This window comes from Lepidochelys kempii, chromosome 8, assembly GCF_965140265.1.
Source record: "Lepidochelys kempii isolate rLepKem1 chromosome 8, rLepKem1.hap2, whole genome shotgun sequence".
NCBI lineage: Eukaryota > Metazoa > Chordata > Testudines > Cheloniidae > Lepidochelys > Lepidochelys kempii.
Genome location: NC_133263.1, coordinates 21,091,178 through 21,114,088, shown reverse-complemented (window position 1 = coordinate 21,114,088; position 22,911 = coordinate 21,091,178). Strand labels below are relative to the sequence as shown.

Genomic DNA, 22,911 nt, shown 5'->3' with positions numbered 1-22,911 from the left:
CCACTTGACTGACAGGAGCTAGTCACTAGCTGCTGGCAGGGATTTTTATGGGACTTGTGCGGATCTTGGCTGACCAATCAGTCTGGTACCAGTTTATGCTGTGGCACAAGCCCTTGCTCCAAAAGGTCTTTAGCTTGGTCAAGAAACATGGCCCGGTACAGCAGGCTTACTACCTGGTTTGTATTCAATCAGCTGCAAAAGAGTTAGTGCTCAGTTTTAACAAAATAAATAGGCCCCTATTGAATCATTAGCATAATATTTATATAGCACCATGTCTTAGATACGTCTAAGGCTACTATTACCATAATGTCCGAGCACTTCACAATCTTTAATGCACAACACCCCTGTGAATAGCGGAGTGCTATTATCCCTGTTTTACAGATGGGGAACTGAGGCTAAGTGACTTGCTTAAGGTCACACAGGAAGGCTCCTAGAGCAAGGAACTGAACTGGTCTCCCAAGTCCTATAGCTAGTGACTTAACCACTGAACCTGAACCATCCTTCCTGCCATTTGCATGGCACCATACTGGCAGGAATAGAGAAGGTCTGATACCCAGATAATATGTTTGTATGTGGGAGTATTACAAATAGTATGTGGGAGTATTACAAATTCCTTAGAATGTCCTGTCCCAAGGAGCCATCTATAGTTAGACCACGTGACAAAACAAATTGATGAGATGTATAGTTAATAATTCTAGTCTCATATGTAGCAGGAATGCCCAGCCATTCAGAACTACTGTCTTAAAGTTAAGGAATTTTGTAACAAAATGTAAGTTATGGGGACTACAGGAAAAATGCAGGTGAACATAACTGCTATATGTTGATTGGAAGAAAGAGGGGGAAAAAAAAACCTCTCATGATTTGGTAGCATCAGTTCTTTTGGAAGCAGTAGTAATGGTAGGAGGAGAAAACTGTCGCACCAGATTATAAACTCTGCATTTGCCAGCTGTCATTTCAAAGAGTATTGAACAACGAACAGTAACTCCTCACTTAACGTCATTCCAGTTAACATTATTACGTCACTCATCTATTAGATAACATACTCCCTTTAAAGTTGCGCAGTGTTTGCTTATAATGTTGTTTGGCCCGGTGACCCCACGGATCAGCAACTCCCTCCTGTCACCTGCAGCAATCAGGAGACTCTGGGGGGTAAATGGGGGAGCAAGGACGTGGCGTGCAGCCTCCCCTTCCCTCCCCCTCCCACTCCCCAAAGCCTCCTGAATGCCCAGAAACGGCTGATTGCTGCAAGCAGGAGGCGTGGAGAGGGAGGGGGAGGCTGCACACCTCCCGCCCGCAGCAATTGTCTGTTTTGCGGTGTTCAGGAAAATGGGTGGCAGGGAGGAGGAGCACAGCACGCTCGGGGAGCGGGGGGGGGGGCCGCGGGAGAGCACAGCAGGGGCAAGAAGGGGTGGGGGTGGAGCCTTGGGGGAATGGGTGGAGTGGGGGCAGGCCTGGAGCAGAGCCAGGGGTTGAGCACCCCCAGCACTTTGGAAAGAACAGCAAGAGGTGCAGCCGGACGATCCACCCTCTTTCACCCTCCATCACCGCAACTAACCTTCACAATCATCATTGCTGAGTACAGTATTAAATTGTTTTGTTTAAAACTTATACTGTATATGTATATAATGTCTTTTGTCTGGCGAAAAAAAATTCTGGAACCTAACCCCTTTATTTACATTAATACTTATGGGGAAATTGGATTTCCTTAACATCGTTTCACTTAACGTTGCGTTTTTCAAGAACATAACTACAGCATTAAGTGAGGAGTTATTGTAAGCAAAATGTGAAGACAGAGATTCCGTGGCTCTGGATCACTGCATTAACAATGGATGAGTAGAAGATGTGTATAGAAAAAGACAAAGGAGAGAGTTCATGGCAGGACAATCTCTAACCTGAAGACTCAAATATTTGAAACTCATATTCATGCTGGGTTTTTTTCCCTCCTAGTAAAAAGATTTCTAGAACCTAATGTGATCGACTGAGATGATGTTAAATGAGGTCTGGAGGGAAGGATTTCTGTAATGTTTAGCTGGTAAATTAAAAGATGCATTTCTCTACACCCCCCCCCCCCAAAAAAAAAAAAAAGCCTGATGCTACATCAAATCAATGGGTGTCATGCCGTGAGTGGGAGCAGGAGCAATTTTCTGCTAGATATTTATTCTCACTCTGATGTATGTAATATTCTTGTTAGGCTAAAGTTTCTCCTCCTTGGCCCAAAAGTGAAAGCCTTTATAAGGCGTCTGTAAAATTAGCAGAGCATTTTTTAAAATTTAGTGAGGTGAACATAAAAAATATATACATAGGTCACTTTGGAATGGAGAGTTTAAAAAATAAAAGGAGGGGTAATATGGCTGGGGGGAAGGGCTGGGGTCCCCCCCCCCCCTTTTTTTTTTTAAATGTTCAGACATGCCCCAGACTCATCTCTTACTGCCACCAAGTGCCTTTGTGCTGCTGGAATGAAAAGAGGAATACAAAGTTCTTTCGGACAGCTCGATTCCTCCCCTTGTTAGCCCAAGTAGCATGTATGGACATTTCTGGCATTCACAGACATGTGAACTGACCACTAGTAATCGGGACCCGCCCAAAAACAGAAGACTAGAAGGGATAGGGGGATAAACTCCCATTATGATGCAGTGGGCACTGGAGCACGTGGGGCCAGCTTGTGCCCCACAATTAGATCGTTACAGTGGACATACCCAGTTGGGTCAGGGTTCTCTATCCACTGATTCAGGTAGCCTTCCTGCTCTGCAACACTTTCCTTATGGGTCTGGCAGCTGTGTGAAGGGGCCCACTCACATCCTTGCAGTGCATGCCAGGGTGAGGTGCTAAAATTGTGGGGTGGGGGGGAGTACATATCCTGTATTCTGACTCCTCTCTCCTTTTCCCTGCCACTCCTTGGATGGTGCCAGGTCACCTAAGGCCTAACATGACACTGAGCCTTTCATGAGAGGATCTCAGTCCTGTAAAAACACTACTGAACCCTTGCTGCCCCCTAGTGCAGTAGGTTAGTATTATTCATCTTCCTCCATTCAGATGATGAGGAAAGAAGTGAAATGACTTCCGGCTGGTCACCCAATGGATCTGGTGAAGAATGAAAAACATAACTTCCGTCTCCCAATTCTCTGCGCTGCCCAAGAGACCATGCTCCTTATTAGCTTCCTTTTGTATTCAACCCGAGATGCACCTGGCTTCTTGTTTCTATCTATAGGATCCAGCATAGATACTTTTTAAAATATGGTTTTTAAGGTCCATTGAAGTAATTCTGCCTTGGGGTGGGGCGGCAGCAATCTGGAAGGCCTGCCTTTCTCAGGCTCTGGGCCAGCAGAAGCCAGCTGCGTTGAGCCTGTGTGGTTGCTCTGTCTCCTAGATTAAGGGAGAGCTTGTTGGGAAGACGGGGGTGTTGGATCTGCCCCTTCCTCAGTGATTCATGCATTCCAGCAGGCTAGCAATAGGCAGAGTGAGGGGGGAGACTAACTACACATAAAGGAGAGGGGAAAATGTGAGGAGGTGCCAAAGAACTGGCACCAGTCTTTTCTCTCTCTGGTCCCATGTCCACTCCTTGTTCTCCTGCCAGCTGAGTCCAGATTTGCAACTTCTGTGCTGCTGGAGTGCTAATTTCGTTAGTCAAAGAACCCATTTTGCTGTACTTCCCATAGCTGGTTGGCCAGTGGCTTTACCATGAGAGCATCCACAAATCTAAGAGTAGCAGCATCCTAGTGCACCCTCTGTATTGTGGAAACTAGGATTGCAGATCAGCTGCTAGAACTACAAGTGGGAATGTGGGTTTCCATAGCTTAGATGCTCTCTCTGAGAGGAGCCAAGGTTTGGACCTGTCATAGTTCCCATTCCTTGAACCAAGGAGCTGCAGATAACCACTGGCTCACTGGTACCATATCTTGTAGTTCAATTCAGAGTGGCACCTCATGGGAGTTGTAATCTGGGTGCTTTGTTCCCCTTCTCCTCTAAAGGGTGGGCTCCATCATCAGACCCATCTTCCATGATGCAGCACTTTCTCCCATCTTGATGAGGGGATCCTAGGCATGCTTTCCCTTGGTGCATCATGGTACATGTAGTCTGGCAGGGAGCCCAGCCCATATAGGAGAATGGTGGGAGCATAAGGCACCTGGACTACAACATCCATGAGGCACCATGGTACCATTTTGAGTTTAAAACAGGTTGGGTTTTGGCTAAAATTTTCTGTGGGATGGAGGAGGGGAAAGCTATTTTTGACCAGCTCTAGCTGTGGTGCATTTACTTACAGATGCTGAACAGATTGCTATTAAATTCTGGATCTGCCTAAATCTCTTAAGAATCCCTTTCATAGGATTTACATAGCGGCTGATTACAGGCTATGCCCATGCAATCTGGGGTAAACTTTACATAAGGCTAGCCTGTACTGTAGTTGTAGATGCTCTATGCCAATGGGAAAGAGCTCTCCCGTTGGCTTAAGAAACCCACCTCTGTAAGAGGCAGTAGCTTCTCCCGCTGACATAGTGCTGTCCACACCAGCACTAGGTTGGTGTAACTTACATCACTCAGGGGGGTGGCTTATTTACACCCCTGAGCGACATAAGTTACACTGACGTAGTGTAGTGTAGACAAGCCCATAGCGTGAAAACCATCAGCAGTTTTACAGTACTGACTAAGTTGTTGGGGAAGAGAAGAATCCTACCACACTGAATGAGCACTAACATTTTAAATGACACAAGTACGCAGCCCACCCTCATGCAGCATATAAGGTCGCCTCCTGTGTTCGACCGCATGCATGGCACAAAGACGGTGAGTTTGTAAAGCTGCCTGCTGGGAGCTGGCTAGGAAACAGTTTTCCCATCCTGCGAAACTTTTCAAGATGTTGAAAAAAATGTTCCTGTCCCAATTTGGGACAAAGTCGAAATCTCCAATTTTTGCAAACCATAGATCTGGAAGAAGAAAATGCCGTGTGGGTCAATCAAAACGTTTCATTTCAGTTTCAACCTCTTTTTTTCCTCATCACTATAATTAGCTTAAATTTCAAAATGAAAAGCCATTTTGAACTGGAATTATTCATTTAGAAAATGTGAAAACTTTCTGACTTTTACACTTTTATTGCTTTTGACACATTTTTCACATGAAAAACTTTTGAAAAACAGACTTTTGTCTGTGAACTGTTTTGAAGAATCAACATTTTCTGATGAAAATATTTTTGTTAGAAAATTCCTGACCAACTCTAGTGCTTGCTTCCATTGCAGCCTTGAAGAAAAGCCACCATTATGGAGTAGTCATTGTCTACCTGCCAACAGGTGGTTTCTCTAGGCCCTCTGATTCTTTCTTTTGTTTTTGTTACTGATCAGTGAACTCCAGTGTGGAAGTATAACACTGTATAAGTATAGTGTTGTATAAGGGGACATGCTGGATACATTGTATATGAGAGGGCATGCCAAAACATGTTACAAAGTATCTGAGGGAGCACATGTAGGGACAGTTAGCTTTTGAATTGAGAAGCAATTAAGATAGAGCCAGCAGGTCTAAGAAGCAGGCATCAGAATGGAAGGTGTGAAGGGCAATTAGTTAAGTTAACTGGAAGCTGTTAAAGGAGATTGTTAAGGGTGGCAGGTAATTGAAGATACGTGACTGGTCTTAGGGATCTCGAAGGGTGGTGACTAAAATCTTTTTTCTTCTTTTGTCTGTAACTTGTTCTCCAAAAACTGTATAAATTAAGAGACACAAGCCCCACTCCGGGGGCTCACTTCTAAATGTATTAGCAGAGCAGCTTTGCTAATAAAACAGAGTGGTCTGATAAATTGTGAGTCTGAGTCAAACTTTGACACCAGTTGCAGTGAGTGGGATCTGCATGTGCTATAGCTTCTGTGAAAGATTCAGCAGCAAATGCAGAAAGCTCATTTCTGCCACTTTTCTTATAGTTTTATGAGCTTTATTGGGAAACAATAAATTCTTAAATTGGGAAACACACCAGAAATCGTGGAAGCTCTGTTTAGAGCAAATGCTTTTTATTTATTTGTTTCTATCTTGGTCAGTTTGGTTTTTGTCTTGCTCAGATTTTGATCTTCACCCTAGAGGTGGCTGCGTTTTAGAGATGGGTGAAGAGATCTTTATATAAAATGTGTGGCTTTTTTAAATAAAGCTTTTGGATTCTTCCAGCTGAAAAGCAATTCTGTAAAATGTAACAATTCTCTTAATCTCATCCTGTATTTTATTTAATACGCTAGAATACAAGCTACTCTCCCTTCAGTCACCTTCCACTGGGATGAGCTGTTGGGGCTTGGAAGGAGTTCTAGGGAAAGGAATCCATGTAATCTTCTCCTCTGGGAGCAGCCAGAGGCTTTCCAGGTTTGTCTTTAATACTTGCATGGTTAAATTATTCTCAGCGAGGACATTAACATCTCTCAAGGTTTTAAGAAGGTGCTATCCAAGCTGGCACTGTTTGGTTTAGTTCCACTTAAATTCATGACACAGAGCTCTTTTGAGTCAAGTTGCTTTTCTGTCGGGCCTAAAAAAACCCAGATGTAGTTTGTATTGGGTCTTTTTGTTTTGTTGAATCTCTGCTGCCTTTTTGAGTAGGGGGCTGCATTCTCAGTATTTAAACTCTCTGAAGTCCTCAGGGTTGCTGCATCTTCACACCCAAAGGCCCCCCTGGCTACTGTCCAGAGTCATCTTTGTATTCTCTAACCCCTATGTGGTTCAAGGAATCGGTACCTGGGGCTGGGGCTCTATTATCTTGCTTTTCCTCTGAGTCCCTGTGACTTTTGCCTGTATCCAGCCCTGTGGTCAGTCTGACCCCCTGACGTCCCAGGTCTGCTCAGAACTAACACTGTATTATCTGTTATGTGCAGTAAATCTTTTCAAACAACTTTTTTTAGGCCAGTCTCTTTCATCAGCTATCACCTAGTGGCAGTGCACTGGCTTTGCAATAAGCTGAATTTCCTGCCCATCTTTTCATTCGTCAGAGACCATCAGATGTAGAAATCAAAACTGCGGAGGCCCCAGAATTGCTTTTTTTTTTTTTTTTTTTTTTTTTTAATTTTAAGGATGTTTGGGTGGTGGCAGGGCTAGACTATGGAGCTCTCTTTGTGGTGTGAGCAAAGCAGACAGCTCTTTGGAAGATCAGTCGTATGTATCCACTGTCTGCAGACAGACTTCCTTCTGTGGCTCTTTTTTGGGTTTGCTTAGCGCAGTGTTTTTTTTTATCCCACTCCCTCTGTAAACACTAGAATACAAGTGCAGCCTGTGGCAATCCTGACCACCCATCCAGGCTCTCCTGATGAGAGATGGAGACTGTCTCTTGTTGCTAAGGCCAGGAATTAGAGGGGGTCGGGATTAGTCAGTCAATCACGTCCTCAGTGGGATTGTTAAGTCGTCATATGGCTGGGAAAAAACACATGGAATTAAAAAACATAACTGGGACTCCTGCATGTGAAACTCTCGAATGTCTCCGTATTGAGCAAGAGATTTAGGAAAAAATTGCAGCTGGAGCAGCCCAAGATGTTTACATCTGTTGCATGGACTTACACAGGAACTCGCCTGGTTTGTGTTGCGAATTAAGGAATTCCTGCTGTTAGGCTGCTGCTGTTAGGATCTTGTTTTATCAGCAGTCTTTCTGTAAGAGCCAGAGATCTGCACTGTCAAATGTGAGAGAGCAGCTGAACACAGAGTCTAAGGTTAAGGGGATAGTCACAAATACAGACAAATACACTTCTCACCTGAAGAGGATGCCTCTTACGATCCTACTAATAAACCTCCTATGCACTTGGGAAAGTTAAGATGAATCATTTAAACATGTGAGGTCAATGCATATCAATTAAACCCCTGTGTTGATGCTTTCATTCAGGAGAAATGTTTCAGAGTAACAGCCATGTTAGTCTGTATTCGCAAAAAGAAAAGGAGTACTTGTGGCACCTTAGAGACTAACAAATTTATTTGAGCATAAGCTTTCGTGAGCTTTTTTTTTTTTTTTTTAAGTGAGCTGTAGCTCACGAAAGCTTACGCTCAAATAAATTGGTTAGTCTCTAAGGTGCCACAAGTACTCCTTTACTTTATTCAGGAGAAAAGTGGTCTTAGCTCACTATGACTGTGTGTATGTGTAAACAGTCTCACTGTTCACTTTGACCTGAGATCTGATCGAAGGGTGACCTCCTGTTTCAAATACAGGATCAGAAGTAAGGACTCATGAGTAAGGCTCCGTTTATGTCACGGAGGTCAGGGAAGTCACAGAACAGAATCCCTGACTTCCAGAGACCTCAATGACATTTTCTGCTTCAGTCCCTGGGGCATGGGAATGGAGCTGGCAGCCAGCAGGGCTCCGGCAGGGTTTCAGTGACGGGCAACAGCCTCCTCAGGGTCCCCCTACAAGGTTCCAGTGACAGGTGACAGCTTCTTCAGGGTTCCAGCAACAGGTGACAGCATCACGTGGGGGTCCCCATAGCTCCCAGCCACCATGGTGGCAGAAGGAGCCATGGAGCTGCAGCAGCAAAAGTCACAGACAGGTCACGGCTTCCGAGAATTTTTGTTTATTGCCCGTGACCTATCCGAGACTTTTACTAAAAATAACCATGACAAAATCTTAGCTTTACTCATGGGTTCTGTTTCCAATTTTGTCCCAGATTCCCTGAGACCTTGTGCCCCAAGTCATAGCCCTGCTTGGTGCTTCAGTTTCCCTGCATGTAGAAGAGGAAAAATACTTAGAGCCAGTCAGATAATTTCAATAATGGAAACTCTGTTTCATGATTTCCTTCCCCTAAATCAGAGGTTCTCAAACTGTGGTCCATGGATCACCAGTGGTCCGCGAGCTCCATTCATATGGTCTGTGGATAGTTCCCTCTAAGGTGCGCGCCTGGGTGGCCACACACAAGAGAATGAAGGGCCACCCACCTAATTAGTGGAGGTGCACAGGCATGGCTCCACTAATTAGGTGTCTGGACCCTGGAGAAGACGGACATGTAAGGTGAGGTGGTGGCCTGGGGGGGAATAAGGGAGTAGGTGGGAGGGGGCAGTGGGGTGAGAAGAGGTGGTGGGGGGAATTTGGGATGTGCAGGGCTATGGCGGCCAGGGAAAGAGGTGACTTTCCCCAGCTCCAAAGCTGCGGCTGCCGGGGAGACATGGCCCTCCTTCCCAGGCTCAGCTCTGTGGGTGCTGTGGCGGGGAGATATCTCCCTCCTTCCCAGCCCCAACTTGGGGGCTGCTGCGGCACGGGAGAGAGGGCACATCCATCGCATTAGAAAGGTAAGACTAGTGATATTAAAGTATGAGTTGTGTGCTTTTATTTGTAGAACAAAAACCGTTAATTATTATTAAGGGGTTTTTTTTATATCACGCTTTTATCCAAAGTGCTTTACAGTAGTTAGCTAACGGTACAAACAATGTTTGGAAAGATCATTAAGTGGTCCGCTGAGACCCTCAGCAATTTTCAAGTGGTCTGCGGGGAAAAAAGTTTGAAAACCACTGTCCTAAATTATTCTGGGGGAAGAGCTTCTACTTCTTTTGTGCCTTTAAAAATGCTTTGAGATCCTTGTGTTATTGCCACTAATATTGCTGCTGTCGTGGACAATTAAAGTAAGTTGAGCTTCTGTTCATGAGTCTTTGGTTCAAGTCCCTGGCAGGGCCAGACTCTTGATTTTTTTTTCTACATTGAGAGATGCAGTTCTTTCCGATTTGGGTAGCACTGAGACTGTCTCATTTAAGGAAATACTTGGTGACAGAATGGTGTTGGGGAAAGGAAGCAAACCAGACTGGAAGTATCGAACGAGTTACCCCAGTACCTTGCTGCTCTGCTCCCAAGCACCTCTTCCAGCGAGAGTCATTTCCCATAGCTTGGATGCTGTAATGAATTATGCATGGCTTATTGATTGGTTATTCTGTGTGCAATGTTTTTAATGTCTGTAATGAGCATGTGTGTATAGCCCTCTGATATTCACTACCCATTTGTACAGTCTGGGACCTGCACGCAGTGCTCAGTTTCATCTGGAAGCTGCAGCACAATTACCAGAAGTTAGATGGAGGATGGATTAATAACTTACTGTAAAGAGAATTATGGCTTCCAGGACTTATGCTCCAGCATCCTCCAAAACCAAACATAAAAGCTATCAATTCAAATTACCCAAGAAACTTTAAAATAAAAAAAAGGGGGAGGGGTGGGGGAGAGAGAGAGTGAGAGAAAGAGGCAGAGAAACCAGCAGCTCTGAAAGGAGGCTGTATTAATGGCCTTCCTGCTGTGTGATTGGCTGGGAACAGACGGAGTACTTATTTGTCAGATCATGAATACTCTAGGATTCTCAAAGTGCTGAAGTTGCTCTCTTCACATATATAAACAGGACATGCCGCACAAAGGGAGCGGTAACATGCAATGTTTTAAGACTAGGTACTTGTGCCTAAATTCTCAAAAGAGACTAGTGATTCTGGGTGCCCAACATGATACCTTGGGGGGGTGTGTGATTTTTCAGAAAGTGCTGAGCACCTACCCTCTGAAAATTGGGTCTTCGTAAGATGTCCAATGTTGGGCACCCAAAATTGTTAGTTGCTTTAGAAAATGTAGACCTCTAGGCTTTTAAAAAAAAAATCTTTAAAATGTGTTCTGTTGATGTATTTGCTTTGTGATCATCTATCGCTGCTGTCAGCTTCTCGCCAACCTGTCTCCTCATCTCTGGAGGATAAGAGTTCTTCCATTTCTGCTTCTGTGACCCTGTCAGTCTTTGGCCTCTTTGCTGCAGTTGTTAAATGAGGGATTGCATTGATGGCCTTTCTGATTAGGAAATCCCATTAGAAACCAGACTGAGGCTCAAACAGCTGTCGGCTGGTCCTAACCTGTCTTCACTGCTAGTCACCCTAAAGGTGAGAGAAAGCCTGACCATTGGTAACTTGTCATTACTTTAGGTTTCAGGCCTGGGTGCCAAATGAGGAGCTTCCTGGCCAACCTTTTATGGCTGAGACATTTGGTGGCGGTCACCCTCCTATGTTTTGAAGCCTTTGTCTGTTTGTGGGTAGCCCAGGTGAATGCTGATGGCAGTGTGGGAGGCTGTCATCTCTTGGTTGCTGAGGTTGAATGGCTTTGGCAGACATTTTTGAGGTTTCTACTAAAGGAATTTGCATGTGTGTTAGCTGTAGGAGTCTCTGATGCTATAAAATAGAAGCTCCTTGTCTGGCTGCTGTTGGAGACCCTGTGTGGTGTCCAATTCTCAGACTTGGAATGGAAGGGGGAGGCTTGTATGACTTCACCTCTCCCTCCCCCCACTCCCCATTGAGTTCTGCCAGTGGGGTATGAAATCACCACTTCCAGGCCTGGAGAATGTACATCTGTGCATTTTTTGCAGCTCTCTACTGGAGTGTTTGGGCTCAGCTTGTGCACGCACATGCCACAGGAATGGGAGGCCTGACTCCTAGAAAGTACAGGTATCCTTCTGGGAAGCACTGCAAAATTTGAGTCACGTGGAAAGAACTAACAAAACATAAGCATCCGAAAGAATAACCCTGTGAAATAAAGGGACAAGGAGAAGGCGCAGGGATTGCAAGATTATATTATTAACCACTTTTCATGTATATTGTAGTAGTGATGCCCAGAGGGGCCTCCATTTCACACGCATTGAGACCAACTCTACCCTGAGGAGCGTATAATGCAAGTTGCCCTTTCACCTAATGAGAGGGCAAAGACACGAGGGCAGAACCTCTTCCACACCACAGCCCCTTTACATTGCTCTGGGCATGAGGAGGCCATATACCTGTCCTCAGCTAAGGATCCCCCTAGCATTGGGGAATCTCCCTGGCGGATGCAGGGTTGGCAGATTCAGCCTGGGAAGAGACTGTAGGAGGAAAAGTCATGGGAGGATGCGTAGAGTGCAGATCCATGCCGCAAGGGCTGCAAATGCAGCCTCCCAATTGCTTTTCTGGGGCTTGAAGACTGTGGGAACCTCCGGCTAGTGGATTTTATTTATATGGGGACTTAAGGGGTTGGGAAAGTGTCTGTCAAGGTTGCGCAGACTTGGATGTTAACATTTTTGCCTTGATGTTCTGCCTGTGTATTTCCAGAGATTGCTACCTAAAGGCAACACAGGCCCTTGCGCTAGGCCACTTCTGCTGAAGGTTACGAACACTTTCCTTACAGCTGGGCTGACTATTTAGAACAGCTACTACTTCCTTAGCTATACGGTTTCCTACTACTTCATAGGAAATTCCTTCTACAGTGGAGGCTGCTGCTAGAGTTTGTCGCCTTCTTTTCTAATGTCATTTACCTCCTATTTGTCTATTGCTGAGCAATGCTTAAAGTTTCCCATCAGTTTTCACAATCCTGCCTAAATAGGGTTGGAGAGCAATGTACCGCTTTAATAACTGATAAATTGCGCTCTTTGGATACACCTCTGATCAGAGCCTTGCGTCATTGCCAGCCTCTGATTGTTTTAAATGATCATTGTGTTTGTACAATGCCTAGTACAATGGGGTCCTTGTAGCAAGTACTGAAATAATAATAATTGGGATGTGATATTGCTCATCACCTGCAAAATGGCCAAAACTATCTTGTCTTCCTGTTTGCAGAGCTGCTGTGCTTTCACTGTGTATTTCTTCATAAGCAGTCATGATGAACAGAGGGTGCCTGTGAAGGGTAGGAGAAAAGACTAAATATCTATAGAATCTGAGCCATTGCCAAATGTCATTCACTCCCACAGAGTGTCTGCTTGACAGATGCTTGTGAGGTTGCTGGCCCTGGAATGGGGAGTCTCTTGACCCGCAGGCATGCATTTACAGAGTGTTTGTTCCTGAAGGCCACGCAGTTGTTTTTCAACACATCCATCCTGGGCGCTCAAGTACCAAACATGATAAGCATAATGTCACAATGATAGACCTGTAAGATCAGCATCCTCTTCCCACTTCATTTTGGTACTGCTGGGACATCTTACAATGATTCACAGTGGAACCAGTTGGCATGCTGGAAAATATTTTCCTCCCACAAGAAGTGCTCTGGATTCACAACACGGTGATATTTGGGTTGTCAGGCAGGAACTTCCCAAATTGAGATGTTTTTTCTTTTTGTTCTTAAGTCCCCTTATTTGGCCCTAATTATAACTCAACGTTATCTTGTTTTCATGACATGCCTCTTCACCGCTCCTCGCTTCCCCTTTTTGCGGTGTGTGTGTGTGTGTGTGTGTGTGTGACTGTTACTCACACAAAGGGCTTCCTGTGACGCTACTGCAGCTTACTGAACCCGACACTGCAGCCTTTTGTTGAGCTTTTTATTGGTGTCAAAATTTGACCGCGCCAAGTGATGTGTCTGTGGCACAGGCATGTATTGCGTCAGCTGCTGCATAGGGCACTGCTTGGGCCTCCATTGTGTTAGACCAGCCGAGGAGGAACATAGCTTGCTCTCAACTTGACTCTTATGGCCTGAGTTAATTTGCTGATGGAAACGTCTCCTTTACCCCCACCCATCCCCTCTTGTGGGATATGACCTCCTGTATACACATACCTGACGTTCTTGTTTCTTTAATGAAACACTTCTCTTGCCCTGGACCATGGCTCCCAGACTGGCTCTGATATCTTGTCTTGGTTCTGTGTACCAGTGTGCATGCCCATGTGTGATGGCACGCTCCCTACTTCATCCCACTCCAGGAGTGGGAGGCTTCCCTTTCACAGCCCTGAGGATCTCCTTGCCATCAACCTCCTCTCCTGCTTGTGGGAAGATTCTCACTGTTGAGCAACATGAGGCATTCCTTTACCCTGCAGGCTTGTTTCTGCCACAGTCCCAGTTTGGGGAGTCAAGACCAGGATAGCTATTTGATCTGGGTCACCTGCAAGACCACATGAAGCATTCCTTGGCATTTCTGGCCTGGCACACATGAGAGACTGGTACCAGTAATGGTCTGTCTTGTGGCCATGAATAACATTACCAGGTACTGCTGACCAGTGATGTGAACAAGAGACCCTGTTTGGTTACCGAGCTTGGATCTCCTGAAAGGCAGTGCTGAGTGCACCTTCCTATGCCAGTTCCTGTGTATGTCGTGAAGATACTCCTCCTCCAATCTCCTATAAAAATGGCTTGTCTTAGCATTATAAAGAATTGGTCCATGTGACTGTTAGCTTTGAGGCAGGGCCTTGCAGGGTGATCAGAGCCTAAGTTTTCGGGTACCATTACACTGCAGCAACAGGGTGTGATTACAGCTCATGTGGACATACCTGAGCTAGACTTTAATCTAGCTAGCTCAGTTACCGGAGCAGTGACTCTGTACAAGCCAGTGTGGGACCCTGGATAATTATCCAGGCTTCTAGTCCGTTCTGAAGCACCCGCGGCTGCAACTTCACTGCTCCGGTGTCCAAGCTAGGTAGACTAAAGCTTGCTCACCTGTGTCAACAAAAGTTGCAATTGTACTGCCTGACTGCTGTGTAGACATGCCCCATTGGTGAGTTTCACTTCACATTGTGAGGCTTTGTTCTTCACACTGAGTGTTTGCTTCTGTTGGTGGAGGGAGTGTGGGGAGAGAAGGAGGGAACAGGACGAATGAGTTGTTGTGGTTTTAGACCAGGTGAGGGTTTATAGCCACTTCCCCACTCCCCCAAATGAAGGTCAGAATAACAAGTACTACAATTTAGTTACAACTATTACAATTTCATACAAGAATGTAAAAGGTTGGTGCCATGTTAGAAGTCCTGCATAAAACATTATCTAAACAATACATGTAAATGCTCTAAATGACATCCGCTCTTAATATTTTTTTAAAGACGTGTTTGCAAACACTTCACTAGTGTGGTATATTGTGATTTTAGTATCTCTTTCCCTTATTCTTTCCCTTTCTTCCTTTACTAGTTGAGTTCACTGCTGAGAGGGAGGGTATCTTGGCCTCTTTTCCCTATCCCAGGGTCTGGGTGGATGCCTGCCTGCCTTCAGAAGGGTCTCTCTGTATATATGTCTGCTTCTAGTCTGTTCTATACTCCCTCTCCCCTAGATCTTGGATGGCTGGGCACTTTACTGCTCTGGGAATGTGATGTTACTGCTTTCTTTGCATAACTTGGATGGAAACCCTGAGTGCTGAAATCATTTGCAGGAGTCTTTCCATGCTGAATTTCTTCAATCCAAAATTTCTTTCCTCCTAAGGAAAATCTGCTGGGGCCTTGGAGGAGGGTATTCTGTGGTCAAACCTGTCCAGAACCTACCCAGTTCACAGGTCTGAGAAGGTAGAGAAGTCCCTCTTCTAATATGGTCCCCCCTCTCCCCCCCCAAACCCTCTGGGGGCTTTGGGGCAGAGAGCAGTCTACATCCTCCCCCAACTCCTTTCCCAGGTCCAAGCATTGCTATCTCTGCAAAATTCTTGCTTTTAATCTGGGGCACTGGACAAGGGTAACTTAACCCAAGATCCTTGGATGGCAGCTTGGGGCTTCTCTGTTGGTCTGTAGACCAGCATCATAATGCAATCTAGCCAATATTTGGGTCAGATAAAATTTAGGGGTGTGTGTTGGGGAGGCGGAGGCTTTAAAACATGCTCTCCTTGAAACCAGCCAACCAGATTCCTCCTGGAGTCTAATGGCAGCTGCCAGCTGTGCTTTTTATTTCTCTTCCACCCTTGTTAAATTCTTTCTTCTCCTGGCTGCGGGGCTAGAAGACTTTGTGTCGTAAAGGATGATCTGTCAGCCCGTGACTGAAAGACTCGGGATCTCTCCAAACATGCGCCCTCATATCTGCTAACACAAACCACCTGCCGCGGTTAGAGCCGGCTCTGGGGTTGTTTTCCTTGGAATAGGTTTTTAGCTTTTCTTCAGCCACAGGCTTATGTCTTGTAAACTGCTGAATGGGCCTCGCTGCCTTCTTGAGAACTGTGTGATGTGGCAGCTGGGCTGGAAGTGACTCCGTGTGACCCTCCCTTCTGACTTACACCCCCACCCACACTTTCTTCTCTTCTTCTGTGTTTTCCAGGCCTCACCCCTCCTTTCTAGGGACTCTGGGCTTTTCCATGTCTGTGCTTGGGAGTTGTCAGGGTTCATTAATCCAGGAGGTGTGCAACACTGACCAGAGTCAGGAGTAATGCAGGCAGGCAACATACAGGCTTCTCTTCCACACCCCAGCTCTGGGGTAGTGGGAGATGCTGTAGGCCAGTCCTGGGACATCCCTGCCCTTTCCTCGTCCATATAGCTCAGTGGTTCTCAGACTTTTGTATTGGTGATCCCTTTCAAACAGCAAGCCTATGAGAGCGACCCCCCCGCCCTTATAAATTAAAAACACATTTTTAAATATTTAACCCTACAAATGCTGGAGACTAAATGGGGTTTGGGGAGGAGGCTGACAGCTCGCGACCCCCGAGGGGTCACCACCCCCAAGTTTGAAAACCCCTCATATAGCTCTTCCAGCACTCCTGTGTGCTGCACATTAGCCCTGGCTATTCCTTGCTTTTCTGAGCAGAGGCTTATAGAGGGCACCTTGGTTGGCCTGGGCAGATCTCCTCTAGGGACTTGGAGGTGACTGCCAAAATCTGTGAGCTGATGATCTCCTAATCCCCCTACTTGGGCACGTCAGGAAATCCACCATGAAATATGGGACAAATCTGCAATACTGGCAGCTTTTGTTTGACACCCTAGTCTGGAATAGCAGGGGGTGTTGCAGCTGATCTGCTGTATGGGATCTTAAGATTGGAAGAACAAAGGGCACTGCAGCACGGCTAGAGGGTCTGCCTGCAGTATGCCTGGCTCTGGTGCTGCTAGTATCTCTCTTTTTTCAGGAGCACTCTGCTCGCTCTCAAAAATGCAAGATGAAAAGGCCTTGAGAGAGTCGAGTATTATATTATTTAACTGTAATTAGATGTGCTGTATCAGTGGCTTGATTTGTGTCACTTACCTCTGTGTCACTCATAAACTTAATAGCCCTTCCAAACAGGAAGAATAAGGTTAGAGTCATTCAGTTTCTTTCTGGGTAAATGGAGACACAATGAGGCTGTAATGTGGGCTAATGGAGACGCTGTATAATCCTTTATTTTCATGGGCAGAAGGAACAACAGGAGGATGTTACATGCTCTCTAACTTTGATGGAATGGCAATCACTGTGACAGCCCTGTGGTCACTCTGCATTGAGGAAATGAATCCACACGCAGCCTTGCTCATTATGTGGCTTCCACTGGTAACGTCAGAGCAATCTTTGGTTATTGCTGGGTTGCAAACTCATAAAGTCCAAACCTGGAAAGAGGCTTTAAGCATTTCCCTTTCCTGATTAGTCTGTTGGTGTGTTTGGCACCCTCATTTGAAAGGGAACACTTGAATACTTTTGTTTTATGGTTTTTTAATTGTTTTGGTTTTGATTTGTCCTTCGTTTTTTCTGCTAGGCTTTTTGTCGTTTCTCATACATGGATTGTAGTGTGCATATGTGTATATTTCTCCTCACAGAGCTTGAAATAAATCCTGCTTCTTTTTGTTTGTGTTCTTGTTTTGTTCACTGGTGTCCTCGGGTAATGGTAGCACAGACTTATGCTACATCTACACTACAGCACTTACAGTGTCACAGCTGCACCGATGTAGTGGTGGACATGAGCCATGCGGATGGGAGAGTGAGAGCTCTCCTGTCGGCTTAACTCCTGCTTCCGCCAGAGACTGTAGAGACAAAGTGCTGTCTACACCAGTGCGTCGGTGGGTATAACTTATGTTACTCATGGCTGTGGATTATTCACACCCTTGAGCGATGTAAATTATACCAAAGTAATCTGTAGTGTAGACAAGGACTTAGGGAAATGCTTGTGAAATGCTGCTGTTGCTTGTAAAACCAGCAGAGGACCATGGCATTATTTTTGTGTAGGACCTACAGAAAATCACAGGTTTAGTATTATTTCACAGTGACTAATTTGCTGTATGTAGTTATAAAAACAAACCTATAACTCTATCTTAGGTACTTACATGGCTCCCATTAGTGGACAGTCTGAGCACCTCACAATCTTTAATCTGTCAGAGTATCCCTGCAGAATAGGAAAATATTCTCCCCATTTTACAGATGGGGACACCAGAGCAAAGAGACTGTGACTTGCGTAAGGTTACACAGGAAGCCTGTGGTGTAGCAGGGAATTCAACCTGGCTCTGCCAAGCCCCAGGCCACTGGACCATCCTTCCTTTCTGTTCTTCTCTGTGTGTGTGTTACTACGGATACATCCTTATTTGGAATCCATGAGAGCAACACTTTGATTGTTCTATTGTATTCATCATGGGCCATCAGACTTTAATTGGTACATAAAACTTAATATTTCATCTTATACTTTGTTAACCTTTGTCTGTGCCAATTTACAATGCTTTAATGAAAGATGGATCTTGAAAATAAATGGACTTCAGATTTTTCCATTTGATGAAAAATAACGCCTATGCCCTGTTGTGCTCTACAGCAGGGGTTCTCAACTTTTTTCTTTCTGAGGCCCACTCCAACGTGCTATAAAAACTCCCCAGCCCACTTGTGCCACAACAACTGGTTTTCTGCACATAAAAGCCAGGGCCGGCATTAGGGGGTAGCAAGTGGGGCAGTTGCCTGGGGCCCCATGCCACAGGGGTCCCTGCGAAGCTACATTGCTCAGGCTTCGGCTTCAGCCCGGGGTGGCGGGATTCACAGCCACGGGATTCAGCTTCATGCAAACGGGCTCTGGCTTTCTGCCCCGGGCCCCAGCAAATCTAACGTTGGCCCTGGTTGGCGGACCCTCTGAAACCTGCTCCCAGCCCCCAGGGTTGCTCTAGAGCAGGGGTGGGCAAACTTTTTGTCCCAAGGGCCACATCTGGGTATGGAAATTGTATGGTGGGCCATGAATTCTCATAAAATTGGGGGTTGGAGTGCAGGAGGGGGTGAGGGTCCAGCTGGGGGTTGCGGGCACTGGGGTGGGGCTGGGGTTGAGGGTTGGGGGTGCAGGAGAGTGCTCTGGGCTGGGACCGAGGGGTTCAGAGGGCGGGAGAGGGATCAGGGCTGGGGCAGGGGGTTGTGGCGTGGGAGGGGGTCATGGATGCAGGATCTGGGCAGCACTTACCTCAAGCAGCTCCTGGAAGCAGTGGCATGTCCCCCCTCCAACTGGCGGGGGTGGCGCTTAGGGCAGGAGCAACATGCAGAGCCCCCTGGCTGCCCCTATGCACACTGCTTCCAGGAGCCACGGCACATGCGGAGCAGGGCAAGCTCGCGACCCTGCTCCCTGACGAGAGCTCGAGGGCCAGATTAAAACATCTGAAGGGCCGGATGTGCCCCCTGGGCCGTAGTTTGCCCACCTCTGCTCTAGAGGATTGCTGTTGTCTGTGGGGTTTGCCTATGGAACTGGCCCATTGGTTGTTGCAATGGAGTTTACTTTTGTACTTTTCTACATGGATACCAAGGGTTGCCCATTTGAGAGTCCAGATGTGGGACTGCATTTTGGGACACTGCTGTGCTTCCATCACTGGAGAATGGTGCAAATGAGGGAAGAGTAGTGAAGGCATTTCTGGAAGCATGGCTTTGTGGTTAAAGCACAGGGCTGGGACTCAGAGGTGGTAGAGGAGAGTTTAATTATCCCCCATTTATGTGCATGGGGGAAATGGAACCACAGGGAAGGTAAGTGACATGCCAAAGGCCATAATGACTCTGCGTCAGAGCCAGGATTACAACTCTGGGCCTTCTGACTTCCAAGCCTGTGCTCATTCCCTCGGGCCATGCTGACTTGCTTAATAGTGCATATGTGTTCTTTAGCTGCAGTACAGTGGAAGTTGGTTGTAGGATTTCTTTATTGTAGAGTGGAATGGTAGCTGCCAGCTGCATTTATAGCCAAAATCCCTTACATTAATAGAACAGTCAAGGGAATTAGATCTGTCCCTATTTTCTGTCCTCCATTGCACATATGTATGCACACACAAAGCTGCTGATTTTTGCAAGTGTTGAGAACTACCCCATCCAGAGGTCTCAGAGATTCGCACCTAAAAAAAAATGCCAGTGAAGCCCTTTGTGTGCACTCTCCCTTTGGTCTCCCTTTGGTGTGCTGAAGAAGGGCCCAGCTCAAATTGTCTAATTGGACAAAATGACCTAAATAAAAGACAGAAGAGAGTCCTGTTCTTACTCCTTAGCTGCCTCAGGTTATGACAGTCATGGAGGCTGTGATGCACTTGGAACATCTTCCTGCAAGATGACTGGAGCAGCCACGAGAAACTGAGTACCCTCCACTCCCATTGACATCCCTGGAACATCCTCCTCGGTTGCAGACACATTCCTAATGGAGTAGAGAGGTCATGATACAAGAGCCTTACAATAAGGAGGGGAATCTTAACCCTTCTGGTCTTTCCCGCCTTGCTGTCCCAGCCAGTACTTGCAAATTGTACGAACTGCAAGAATGGGCCGGGTCCTTTTTTAGATAAATCTACTAGAGGGTTTTCAAAGTAGTCAGTAGTCATGAGGGTGGTAGTTGTTAGTAGTTTTAAGCCCAGTTTGTAAGTTACTCTGAGATCCTTCAGGATGGAGGCTGGTTGTTTAAAGAAAAAAAAAATAGCAGGTTGACTTCCCAGTTCACACTCAGTGAAATGCAAACTCTGAATAAGCGCACACATCGTGAAACGTCAGTTGGACCTGCAACATAAAGGAAAACTAGAAAATTGTGAGAGGGCCCATCTGAGCCCTGGTGTTGCTGGAGCCGCTTGGAATGTAGAACCACTTTTCTCTTATTGCTGTGGAGACATGGTTTCAGCCCTACCCTCAGAACCTAACTGAATTTAATGCGGTTATGTGCAGACAGTCAAGACTCACCTGTATGGACTCGGAGAATTGGCTTCATTTCAGTCTCTCCTCCTGCTGAGTAGTTGTTCTGTGATTCTTTAACATTTTGTTTTTAAATCCCATCTTGTGTCCCCCCCCCCCCTTTTTTTTTTTAGATGCAGATGTTGGACAAGTTCCCAATGGAAGGAGGGCAGAAGGACCCCAAACAAAGGATCATCCCCTTTCTGCCAGGTGAGTAGGATGGACTCCATTGAAGGCAAACTCTGGTTTTGACATAATACACTCAAGTGGGGCCAGATTAAGAAAAGGTCTTGTTATCAGCTCCCAATGAACACACAAGTATGACTTAAAGGTTGGAGTCATGAAGAACATGTGAATTTGAAACTTCAGATGTCTGCATCCTCTCCATTGAAATGAACATGGGAATATTTTTAGTAATATGCAAAGTAAGTATTAAACTCCTCAGTTCCCAGGGCTGCATCCACAATCACCTTCGAACTTGGACTCTCTGCAATATTTTTAGGCATTGGTTGCTGGCCATCCTGAATAGCAAATACATAGCCACTGCCCCCAGAAGACAGCCGTGTTTTAGGTAAGCAATCCTACCTTCACAAGTTCTGTAGATATCTCCTGGGTGGGTTTCAGTATCGACACCCCCAACAGAGCCAGGTCTAGCTATGGCTCCTCAGGAACTGTTCTGTGCAGTTTGCAGTTGAGTGTAACTCTAGTTAAAGTGCAGAGAGACCTTAAAAGCAATCCACAGAAATGCAATACTGAAACAGGCTGACAGCTGTAACTTTCTCCTGCAATGTTAAGGGGCAGTTTTCCAAATTGGGATGTCTATGGTGCAGCAGCTGCCCCACAAATCCAACAAGCAACTGTGCAAATGGGTGCTCATGTGTCCAAAGTAACCTGTATAATTACCCATTTTGGACCTAATGGGTGCATGTGCTTGTTTTGTGTATGACACATTACTGCTGCTTTTGAAAATGTAGCCCTAAAATTGCCAGGGAGAGGAGCCCCAAATCACACACCCATAGCCAATAGATTTGACCACAGATACTTTTTCCCCAGGAGCTAATGAAAATGGATGATACTTTAAACACTTCCAGAGAATGCAGCAAGTATATTTAGTGGAAACCATTATGATATCTTACGGAAATGCAGACGTTTAAGGTATTTAACTGCAGTTACAGGTGTGACTGCAGCATGGGCTAATGTTCCTGTGCTAGCTTTAATCTAGATAGCGTGGCTAAAAATACCAGGGAAGATGCAGTGACACAGGCTTCAGTGTGGCCTGTTCCAGCCCACTGGAGACCCTGGGTATGTATAACCCATTCCGTGGTCCATGCTGCCATGTCTTCACTGTTATTTTTAGCCCTGCTAGCTAGATTAAAGCAATCACAATCGTACCTCCTATTGCAGTGTAGACATGGGGTTCCTTTCCTTTGAGCGGCATGAAGATTCTGTTTTATTCCTCTTCATGAGCCAGGGCATATTTGTCGTTAAGAAATGGTGTCTGGGTTACCCAGGGAGGCATTTCTGGTTCTGGCTTCTTCCCTGATTGTAGCATCAGCAAAACCAGAGCAAGTCTGACATTAATCTGGAGGAAAAGGCACTGCTGTGCAACTTTTTCCTGCCAGTGGGGGAAGCCAAATTGGCAGAGGGCATGACTTGGAAAAATAGGGAGTACAGTTTGACTGCTCTCCGTTTGTGAAGAATCCCTACTCATTCCCATCAAAATGTTGCTATTTTTGGAAGGCAGGGATTGAGCTCAAGAGTGGCTGCCCTGAGTGCATTGTGTTTCGCAGCCTCACTTGTTGATTTCATTGCTGCTCATTCAAACTGAAAAAGTTCCTCTCTATTAAATTACTCTGCATTGGGATTTCAACTGTGGAAAAGGGTTGGAGCTGTCAGGAGGTAGAGCCTGGGCCTTGAGCCACACTGACATCCCTCCGTGGGCTGTGTGTGCACTTATTTCAACTTTATAGAATAGCAGTAACTGGTGTCCGGCCCACTGCTTTGGGCCCCCATGCAATAGACTAAAAGAATCCATCTTCAGATACAGCCTAACAGCCTGCCTTATGTTGCCCACCAAGAAAATTCATCCTTGTCCCAGGACCCCCAATTATCCCTGTAAATTCTTCAGTCCTCAAAGCTGTGGAAGACAGAAGGGCCTTGCAGCGTGCTCAGAAGGTTTCCAAAGTCAAGAGCAAGTGGGGGAAGCAAATGCCAGAGCTGAAGGCCTGAGATGCAACTTACCA

At 45.9% G+C, this 22,911-nt stretch overlaps 1 protein-coding gene across 2 annotated transcripts in view; it reads left to right on the top strand.

Moving 5' to 3' along the window:
- The window catches only part of SH3PXD2B (SH3 and PX domains 2B), a 119,646-nt gene that overhangs the window by 39,413 nt on the left and 57,322 nt on the right, over positions 1 to 22,911 (top strand). For both annotated transcript variants that reach the window (XM_073355810.1, XM_073355809.1), the window contains exon 3: positions 20,803 to 20,878. In XM_073355810.1, the coding sequence (XP_073211911.1) occupies positions 20,803 to 20,878 (76 nt within the window). The remainder of the gene's footprint in view (positions 1 to 20,802; positions 20,879 to 22,911) is intronic.